This window comes from Octodon degus, unplaced genomic scaffold (genome assembly GCF_000260255.1).
Source record: "Octodon degus isolate 3935 unplaced genomic scaffold, OctDeg1.0 scaffold00011, whole genome shotgun sequence".
NCBI classification, from domain to species: Eukaryota; Metazoa; Chordata; class Mammalia; order Rodentia; family Octodontidae; genus Octodon; species Octodon degus.
The window spans coordinates 13,139,327-13,150,645 of NW_004524587.1; the positions used below are offsets into that span (position 1 = coordinate 13,139,327).

Sequence of the window (11,319 nt, forward strand, 5' to 3'; positions counted from 1 at the left end):
TAGACATAACTTCTTAGAAATCACACTGAGTATAAACAATGAAAGGAGAAATTGATAAAGTATACTTAATTAAAAGTTAAAATTTTTGTGCTTCAAATGATAGCAATATAGCCCAGGATGGTAGTCTGCAAATCATATGTGATAATTACTTATCTCCCAAATATTTATACAGGAACTACTAAAACTTAATAACTAAAAAAAGAAAAAAGAATCTGGGTAGATATTTCTCTAAAGATTACAAATGAACAATAAGCTCATAAAAGGGTATTCAACATTATGTCATTACAGAAATGCAAATTAAAATCTCAATAAGCTATCACTTCATACCCATTAGGATGGTCTAAAATAAAAGAAGACACAATAACAAGTATTAGCAAGGATAGAGAAATTGGAACCATGGCCACTTTGGGAAATAGTGTGGCAGTTGTTCAAAAAGCTAAACATGGAGTTACTATATGATCTAGCAATTTTCCTAGGTGTATACATAGGAGAATTTTAAATGTACACTTAAAAATTTGCATACAAATGTTCCTAACATTATTTGTATTAGTAAAAATTAGAAACAACCCAACTGCCCATCAACTGATGATAGATAAACAAACTGTGGTTAATCAATACAATAAAATATCTGGGTGAGGTGATACACACCTGTAAATCCCAACACTTGGGAGGCTGAGGGAGATGGATCACAGTTTCAAGGTCAGCCTGGGCAATTTAGCAAATTAGTGAGATCTTGTCTCAAAAAAATGAATAAGTAAGTAAATAAGGGCTGAGGATGTAGCTTAGAGAGAAGGCCCTGGGTTCCATCCCTACTTCTGCCCCTCCACCATAAAACAAAGGAACTACTCAGTTGTAAGAAAGAATGAAGTACTGCTCTACACTACAACATTAATGAACCCCAAGAACATTGTTAAAGTGAAGGGAGCTAGAAAGAAAAGACTGTTTCTGATTGCACTGTACAGTATTCCATGTACATGAACGCAGAATAGGCAAATCCACTGTTACAGCTGAGATCTGCAATGCCCTCTGAAAGCCTGTGCTAGGAAGGTGATTTGATCATGGGGCACTATACTAATCAGTGCATTCACCCACTGGGGAGCTCAGCAGTTCCCTGTGCTCCTCGGAGGTGGGGTCTGACTGGAGGTAGTTCCTTGGGGGTATGATCTGGAGGGTGGATCCTCTGCCTAGCTCCTCCTCTTTGCTTCCTGGCTGCCAGGAATCAAGCATCATGTCCTCCACCAGGTCTCTCTGCCATTCTGTTTTAGCATATTTTAATTTGGTACATTTTTGCTATGTAAATTGTATCTTAAATAAGAAGCTTTGAAAATGAGGATAATGTTTACTCCCAGAACAACTTCATGAATTTACTAAGATAGAATGTATGAGACATTCAATTAATGCTCATTTGTTAATTAGGTGCTACAAAAATCAGGTCAAGACATAAAAGGAATCTTCCCATTTCAAGGACATAAATGGAGATAATAAACTTCACAGGCCTGCATTCCGAATTTCTGTGCCAGTTCCAATTAGATGATCCTTCAAGGGATAGAATTATTTTTAGTTAAGGGCTTGCCAACTTACTTTATTTGAGGTAGAAACCTGAAATAAGAGTTCAGTAGTTGGCAAGTTAAGACTTGTAACCTGTTGAGTTTGAAACTTTGAAAAATAATGTCATCTTGGTTCTCCAGTCCTGCTTTTGGCCTTTTGCTTTCCCTCCCTCTTGGCTCTTTTGACAGAAATGAAGAATCTTTTCTAAAAGGAAGAGGGTGGAAGAGTGAGTGTAATTTGTCCGGGCATGCCAAGATAGCCAGATTCCTTTCACTGTAAGCAGCAGCACACTTTCACCTCCCATGCTTGCTCAGGGCACAGCTGTTCTTAGTTTTAATGGGCTAGGTAGCTTTATCCAAAGAGTCTTTGGGGCTCAGTGGTAGAGCAACGGCTTAGCATGCATGAGCCCCTAGGTTCAATCCCCAGCACTAAAACAAAATAATAACAAAACTCGAGATTCTTTGGGCATGAAATGGATCACCTGGATCCCTGAAATGTATCAGATGCTTTCAAAATGTCCTTTAATTCAAAGTGACTTAAAATAACACATGAACAGATCCATAGTACAATTTTAAAAATATAACTATAATATCTTATTGAAAAATATCAGGCTGGAGATTTAGCTGAGCGTTAGAATGCTTGCCTAGCAAGCTAGAAGCCCCCTAGGTTTAGCCCACAGCACCAAAAACAAAAAATAAAAACCTCACTTAAAAAACAAAAAGAAAAAAAAAAGACAAACACAAACAATGTAGCTGAAAAGCATCAGTTATTGTATACATTACTAAACAATTATTTCAAAATTTAAATGTGAAAAATGTCCCCAAACCTATAATATAGTACTGGACCATACAGACTACATTTTAACTCCTACTTGGGGAAAGGGAAGGAACTCTGCTTTTTGCCTTATATTCTTGTCACCATACTTGACGATGAGAATGTATTGCTTGTATAATAATGATAATTAAAAACATAAAGAATATTTTTAAAAAGTTAAAAAAGGGCTGGGGAGATGGCTCAGTGGAATAAGTGCTTCCCTGGCAAGTGCAAGGGCCTGAGTTCAATTCCTGGTTCCGCAAAAAAAAAAAAAAAAAAAAAAAAAAAAAAAAAAAAAAAAAAAATATATATATATATATATATATATACACACACACAAGGAGTATAAAAAAAAGAAGAAATACTTAAGTCAGTAGGCTTAAGATCTAGCCATCTATCTATAAACTGGATGGCAGCTGGAACTCGGCAATTTTGTATCTAATTCTCTGCCTGAAGAAGCAGCTCTGAATACCTGGGGGCAGTTTCTAGGACAACACAACAGCATGGAGTTGCTTATTAAATAAGATGCAGACACATGTAGGTAGTGTTTCATAAACCCAAATTTAGCTTACTGGGAATTTAGCTAAATTCTGATGGACAACACATATACCAGAAATTCCTAAATCAGACACAAAAAATACTTGCTGCATGAATTTACTTAATTCCTCTTTGCTCTCTACCTAGATTAAAAAGTTAGTGAGAAATTATAAGACATTCAAAATACCAATAAACTAATCAAAAGATACTCTAACTCTCAGATAGAGCCACTTAAGCAGCCTAGAAAAGAAAAGCTTTAAACATACACACAGATATTCTCCAAAACTAAACACTACTGAAAGGACAACCAAACACCTCTTGCCTGCAGGACTTGTCTGACTGGAGTCCAGAATGGCTTTGTTGCTACAGTGATTTAGGCCTGGGCAAACTACATTGGCAACACAGGTGGGAAAATTCAGTTCTTTTCTTCCTTAATGGGAAATTCACCTAAGGCCTTGGCTTTTAAGTGCATATTACAAACACCAAAAACATCAATTAGTTCAATCTTGTCCATCTTGGGGAACGGAGAACAGAAATTATACCTCCCCCTCCCATATTCTTCATCATCAAATTAGCTACTGATTAGCACACCAATTAAAATTGTTCTAAACAAACACAACACCAACAGTTTCGATTTTTACAGCAGAACATAAGAGGCTAATGAGCCCAATGGGTTAATCAGCTACAAAGCGTATTCCAGGTATCACATCAATAGAATGACATGCTTTCACTTTCTAAAACCCAGTCCTAAAAAAAAACAATGAAAAACATCTCCTTAACAGTACTACAGTTTCTTAGAGAAAGTACTGGATGACTTGCTGAGACTTAATAATTAGAGGCAATTTAGGTTCTTGCTTCATTGATTTATCTGATTTCCATAAATACCATTTGCTGTCAGGTAGCCTCACGTGGCCTCCTAAGTACTACTGAACCCCTGGGGCTCTCGGACCTCTCGGCTGCAGGTTTATTATCTCTACTCTTTAGGTTTCCACTTTGACCTGGTGTCCTTTTTCTCCTTTGAAGCATTTTTCTTGCCTTTTAGCCTAGTCACAGCTCACAGTTAAAATGGTTTATACATAGTAGATATACAGTATGTGTTCAATAAATTAAGAATCCCAGGCTCAAGTCTGCTTTGCATTCTCTCTTAAACTTTAAATATGAAGTCTTCGTGGGCATGTGCACACCTGTAGTCCCAGCACTTAGGGAACTGAGGCAGGCAGAACTGCTGTGAGCTTGAGGCCACCCTGAGCTACACAGTAAGTTCAAGCCAGACTGAACTACATAGTGAGTACCTGTCTCAAAAAAACTGAAAACCAAAATTAAATAAGTAAGAAGCCCCTATAGGGCAAACCCATATTACACGCAGAAACTACACAGTAGGGACCGGCATGCGCTTTTGTGCTCACTGTGAGCCTTGCTTTTGGAAGGCAAACATTCATGTGAAGAACTGCATTGTCAATTCTGCACTGCTCCCCACATCCACAACCAGGGCCATGTGACCTGGCAGTTTGTCCCACCCCAGGGATAGAGCATATTTCTTCACTCCTGTCTTTTGGGTTAGGCCACATGTTTGGTTTTGCCAAAAGAATGAGGCCAAAGTGACAGGGTGCCTGTTTCCAGCTGAGGCCTGGAAAGGCTTTTACCTGTATTCTTCCTCTCTAAAATTTCTGCTGTCATCACAAGAACATGCCCTGACAGACCACTGGCCCAGGGACAACCAAGAATCCATGCACAGAGATGCTGAAGCTGGCCTAGGACCTGCAGGGAGAAGCAAAGCTGCCCAGCTAGGTCCAGCCAAGATCTGCTTAGCTCAATTGCAATGCGTGAAGGATAATGAATGACTGATCATTTTAAGACACTTAGTGGAGGTAGTTTGTCAAGTAACAATAATGGGTAGAACAAGCCTACTCAAGATTTAGATCTGAGAAGTCACACAGGTCCCCACATTATGACCCAGCAGTCTAACAGAAGCAGTGATAATGATAACACCAATAACATATCTCAAACACTATGTGCTAAGCACTTTTGAAACATTAACTCATTTAACTTAGTATTAGCTCCCCTGTTTAAACTTTTTATGAAAGAATAGTTTTGTATTACAAAATTAATGAGAAGATAGTATAGAGTTTCCATATACTTTATACCCATTTGCCTCTACTATTATTGTTTTACTGATACGGGGTCTTGCTAACGTTGTACAGGTTCATTTCAAACTCCTGAGTGGGAGCTGTCCTTATGCCTCAGCCTCCTGAATAGCTGGGACTTTAGAGCATAAGCTACCATGCCTGGCTTGCCCTATTATTAACACCTTATATTAGTGTGATACAAGTATTTTTGTTGGCTGGGCATGATGGCACATGCCTGTGATCCCAGCACTCTAGGAGGCTGAGGCACTGGAATCGAAACTTTGAGCCCAGCCTGGAAAACTCAAATGACTTAGGAGGACTCTGTCTCAAAAATGAAAACAAAAATTAAACAAAAGGGGACTGGGAGGTTATACCTCAAGATGAAAGCCTTGAGTTCATTCCCTAACACCACACACACACACACACACACACACACACACACACACACACAATTTGTCACAATGAATATAATAGTTGATACTTTATTATCAAAGAAAACTTATAATTTACTCAGAATTTTTTTAGTTTTTCCTGAAGATCTTACTCAGATTCCAGGGCACCATCTACCCCATTAGATTTAGTTGTCTTATCTTCCCAGGTGCTGACAGTCTTAGCCCTCTCCTCATTTACTGAGCTTGGTTTGATAGCAGTGTACAGTACAGTTCACCCAGTTGAAGTGTACAGTTCACTAGTTGCTTGCATACTCATGGAGATATATGATCATTACCCACTTTTTGAATGTTTTTATTACCCCCAAAAGAAATCCTATACCCTTTAGCTACCATTCTCAACCATATCACTGCTCTATAGGCCTAGGTGACCATGGACATACTTTCTGCCATCTATAAACTGTCTATTCTAGGCATTTCATATAAAGAAACTCATAGAATATATCATCCTGTAAGATCAGCTTCTCTTATTCAATATGTTTTTGAGGGCTGGCCAAATAGCTCAGTGGGTTAAAGTGCCTGCAAGCAGGCACAGGGGCTAGGGGTTTAATTCCTAGGCCTACTGTACTAGTGCCAGCCCCACACCCAGAATGTGCTGAGACAGTAATCAAGACTGGGTGAGGGGCCAGGGAGATAGCTCAGTAGAATAAGTGCTTGCCTGGCAAGCGCAAGGTCCTGAGTTCGATCCCCAGTCCCGCAAAAAAAAAAAAAGACTGGGCGAGGTGGTGACCACCTATAATCCCAGCTCTTGGGAGGCTGTAAACAGGCGGATCACTACAAGTCCGATCTAGTAGTGAGACCCTGAACACCCTGTAGCCCTTCCCTAAAAAATACAAAAAAAAAAAAGTTTTTGAAGTTTATTCATGTTGTAGGAAATGAGTACTTAATTAACTATTATTACTAAAAAATCAAAAATCTCTTATGCGTGGATACCTCCTATTTATTTACCCACTAATTCATGGACACTTGGTTTTATTTTCTGGCTTCTGTGCGTAATGCTGCTATGAACACTCACAAATTGTTTTTGTGACTTGTTTACATTTATTTCTTTTGGGTATATACCTGGGACTGCAAATGTCCCATCCAGTCTAAGTTTAAGGAACTGCCAGACTATTTTTCAAAGTACCTGTACTATTCTACATTCTCATTTAGTCCCATTTTTAACTGATAAGAAATCGAGCCCAGCAGCCTCTCTCGTGAGGGCCTGTACTTTTTTTTTTTGAGTGTGTACTTTAAATTTTGCCTTATCAAACAAACCTCTTTATGCCTCTTTAAAAAAGAAAGAAGAAAGAAATTGTAGCCAAGAGAGATTAAGTCATTTGCCAAACCAGACACCTAAGAAACGGGTGTTGCGGAGGTACACCTGGGGAGCTGCCTCTGGACCTTGGCTCACTGCACCCACAGTACCGAAGGAAGTGGAGTTCATCCCAACTGCTCCATCTCTGCTTCTCATCTTTTTGGGAAGGATGCCTACTTCTCTAAACTCTCTTCAGAATTAGAAAAAAAGGAGACTTAGCTTATAGAATGCTGTGTTTCTTTCTTTCTTTTTGTGATATTGGGGTTGAATCCAGGGTCTTTACACTAAGCTACATTAGTCCTTTTTGATTTTTTTGAGACAAGATTTCACTAAGTTGCCCCAGTTGGGCTTGAACTTGGGATCTTCCTGCCTCAGCCTCCCAGAATGCTGAGGTTACAGTGGTATGCCATCATACTTGGTTTAATCTATAAATTGTTAAGTGAACATAAATAAAAATTTATTATAAGACACTGAGTCTTCTACAGGGATTCTTTTGAAATCCTCCAGCAATATTATTACTTAGAATACCCTTATGAGAAGACAGGAAGATGGACAAATGTGACATTAGAGATTTTGTGCAAATAATATAATCTTTGATCCTTAGGCTCAAAGTCTTTTAACCAGAACAGACTTACCTTGAATTGCAGACAGATATACAAAACTGTCTTCATGTTCCAAGTTCTCCAAGAATATCTGGAATCAAAAAGTATAATGACATGATTCACAAAGAGCAAGACAGACTAGAGACCCCCTTTTCTGCTGCCTCAACAAAGCCAGCCTGAGCCATGTGGGGAGACTTTCTTTCAAAAACCCAAAAGGGGCAGGGGCAGGTACTTCTTGAAGTACTAACCATAGAAACCCAAAGAGGGAAGATAAAGCCTCAAACAACATTCTCACAGATGACATGACAGACCATAGGCTGGGCCCAAGAGGCCAGGTGTGGGGTTGTGTACATTTGCTACAGTGTGATCCTTTCTCTTATATTCACAAAACAAGGACATGCAGGTGAGACTAGGATGTTACTATTACAACAACTTTGAATCTACTCTGTTCTTAAAAATCTGGCAAACTGAGCAGGGGTACAGCTCAATGGGTGAGTGCTCACCTAGCATATGCAATGGCCTGAATTTGATTACCTAGCATTAAAAAATAAATAAAACATGAAAAACTGCCAAAGTTTTATACTCTAATTGGCCTTAAGAACACATTACTGTTAATACACTCTGCAACTTAGGAGTTCACCTGGTGTGTCAAACTATGGCTTTTCTAGAAGATATGGACAGTGACATGTTAGGTTTGGGCCCTAACATGAAGTCAGGGAAAGATAATGGCCATGAACCTGTGTTCCCTCCTCTTGCTTGGCATCCAGGACAAGTTGAGGTGTCTGTACTCTATTTAGTGTCCTTTGCCAACACATTTAACACATAAATAGGTGTATTATGGTATATTTTAAATAATTACTCAAAGAAGATGATACTCCATCTTCTGAGATGATGGTGATAGCAAATCTTGGAGTATTTCTGTGCCTTGGGTTTTTTAGGTTCCTTTTTTTTTCACTGGGGGGAGCTTGATGATATGGTTTGTGTGTATTTGTCTCCCCAAAGCCTCATGCAGTCATTGAGGTGCAGTTCTACAGTTTATGATTAATTCATGATCCAAGGATGGGATTATGGGTCTGAGTACTGCTGGGATTAAGGGTGTGAGTGCTACACCCAGCCTGGGGCAGATAGCCTGAATGTAACATAAGAGAGGCGGAGAGACAGACTTGTTCTCTGTTGCCACTGTTGCTGCTACTCCTCCATTTTGCTCTCTGCTCTTTGCCATCGCCATGAATGGTATGGTTGCTTTCTGCCATATGCCACTCTGGCTTGGAGCCAACTGATTATGGACTGAAATCACTGGAGAGTGACTGTGAGGTAAATAAACCTTTCCTTCCCTAATACTGAGTGTCGGGTATTTGTCCCAGCAACAAGAGAAGAATTTGGTAGCAGAGAAGTGGGGTCATTGCTGTGGCTAAACCTGACCATGTGGATTACAAGCTTTTGGGAATAGATTATGGAAAGAGAGAGGAAAGGTTTGGAGGAGTCACCTACAAGTGAAGTGCTGGAATAACTTTAGCTGTTCTGTATGGGAGATTCTGGTCAGAGCTCAGAAGACCAGAAGACTGGTAGAAAACCTGCTTGTATAGACCAGGCTGGAGAAGTTTTTGCTGGGAAGGACTGCATTGGTTGTTGGACTCCAGATGATCTGTGTTACGGCTTGGCAGAAAGCTTGTCTGAATTTAACTTGTGTCCAGAGACTGTCTGAGACTGAGATTAAGCATGGTGGACTGATTAATCTGGCAAAAAAAATCTCAAAGCAGCCGAATATTGAGGCAGTGGCATGGCTATTGTTGGGGGCTTTTTGCCAGATTTATGTTGAGAATCAAGAACAAAGAGCCTGGCAGGATGATTTAAAATGTTGTCAGTTTGGCCAGAAAGGAAGCTCCAAAAAACCTGTGGAATACAAAGATTGAGCTGAGAGAAACTCCATTGCCAAGAAGGAACAAAAGAATAAAAAAGATGGCCTGAGGGCATCACTGAAAGCAGTAGGTCTCCACCCTTTGCAGCCTCAGAATTGTGAGGGATAGGCACTTTGCCTTAAGGGAAGAGCCACAGAGCTCTATGTTCCAGAATGGCAACAGTGGTCACTTCAGGTTCCAAAATGGTGCTGGCATGGAGAATTTGTTCCTTGAAATTAGGGTCAGAGTGCTTAGCAATCCAGGCATTTGACCCCTATATCCAAGAGAAAAGAAAGCCTGGCTACTGCTCCAGCTGGCAGCAGACTTTGGCATCAACCATGTGCAGGAATCCTGAGATAAAGAAGGTTTGCACCTAGATTTTAGAAGAATGTCTGGGAGGCCAAGCAGTGTGCCCCTGAGAGGGCAGTGTGTAAAGCTGTGAGAGAAAAGCCTATTCAGTGCAAACCCCAGAAGTTTGGAAAATCTAAGAATGTGGACTATCTAAGAGAAGCTGCAAGAAGGGAACAAAGCAGGCCTGAGAGAGAAGTCATGGGAGCTTCCACCAAATGTGCTATAGGGGTGGAGTCATATAAGGCTTTTGGAGCCCACAACTCATTACAGATTGCTTTAGATATTCCACATGGAACAATGGGACTTACTGTTTGCCCTGCTGGATTCTGGACTTGTATTGGTCCCAATGCTTTGTATTTCCCTGTTGTTTACAACTTTTAGAATGGTAATGTTTATCTTGTGCCTTTCAATGTTGAAAGTGTTTAATTTTTCATTTGTAAAAGGGCTCACAGCTAAGAGTTTGCCTTAGATCTTGGAGGAGACTTGGGACTTAGACTTCTCAGCAATGCTAAAACTGTTGGTACTTTGGCAACTCTTAGAGATGGACTAAAATGTCTTTTGCATAAAGGGATGTGTGAGTCTTTGGGGGTCCAGGGGCAGAATGTTATGATTTATATTTATCCCCCCAAAGTTTCATGCAGTCATTGAGGCACAGTTCTACAGTTTGTGATTAATTCATGATCCAAGGCTGGGATTATGAGTCTGAGTACTGCTGGGATTATGGGTGTGAGTGCTACACCCAGCCTGGGGCAGATAGCCTGAATGTAAAATAAGAGAGACAGAGAGACAAACTTGCTCTCTGTTGCCACTGTTGTTGATACTCCTCCATTTTGCTCTCTGCTCTTTGCTACCACCATGAATGCTCTCTGCCATGTGCCACTCTGCCTGGGAGCCAGATGATTATGGGCTGAAACCTCCACTGACTATGAGGGAAATAAACCTTTCCTTTTGTAATTTTGAGTGTCAGGTATTTGTCCCAGCAATGAGAGAAAAGTAACTGAAACACTTGATTTTATTATCTATAAAATAAGGATAATATTGAAGATGAGAGGATTAGAAAAAAAATGTTTGCAAGATATATGGTTTGTGATGTTCAGTATAAAAACAGAAAATCCCAGTATGGCAGCATATGCCTGTTATCCCATCACTTGAGAGGCAAAGGCAGGGGGAATGCTTTGAGTCCAAGGCCACTCTGGGCTACACAAGACCAGCCTGGACTACAGAGCCAAACCCTGTCTCAAAAAAGCAAAAAGATAGAAGGATATATGGCTTGGCTAAATAAATAGAAGTCCTTATTTATACAAATGTTTTCAACACTTTAGTAATTAAAATGTTTTCAATCAGAATTAACTAAGAATAAATATTAGTCTAATAGCTAGAGCTTATGGAAGAGATCACGACTGTCATTACAAGTAAGGCCTACAAAGTTTAAGTGAACTGTCTAAGAAACTTCTGGAAATTGATTTATGAAGGAGTATCTAGACCCTTTATTTTTCATCTCTAACTCATATTAAAGTCGGGATAATTTCCACAACAGGGAAAAGATTCCCAACCAAGCACATCTATTCTGCCACATAAATCTAGAACTGAAAGAACAGTTTTTTTCACTGTGATGGCAGGAGAAGAAGCGAAGAAACTCAGCCCTGTCCAAGGTTCCTCTAAAAGAAGCCCACACAGACAAGTGACTTACCTAGGCTG

The 11,319-nt window shown here is 39.9% G+C and overlaps 1 protein-coding gene across 1 annotated transcript in view; it reads right to left on the reverse strand.

Moving 5' to 3' along the window:
- Tango6 (transport and golgi organization 6 homolog) overlaps positions 1–11,319 on the reverse strand; it is a 253,744-nt gene that overhangs the window by 155,660 nt on the left and 86,765 nt on the right. The window contains exon 12 of the mRNA XM_004626015.2: positions 7,406–7,463. Coding sequence (XP_004626072.1) covers positions 7,406–7,463 — 58 coding nt within the window. The remainder of the gene's footprint in view (positions 1–7,405; positions 7,464–11,319) is intronic.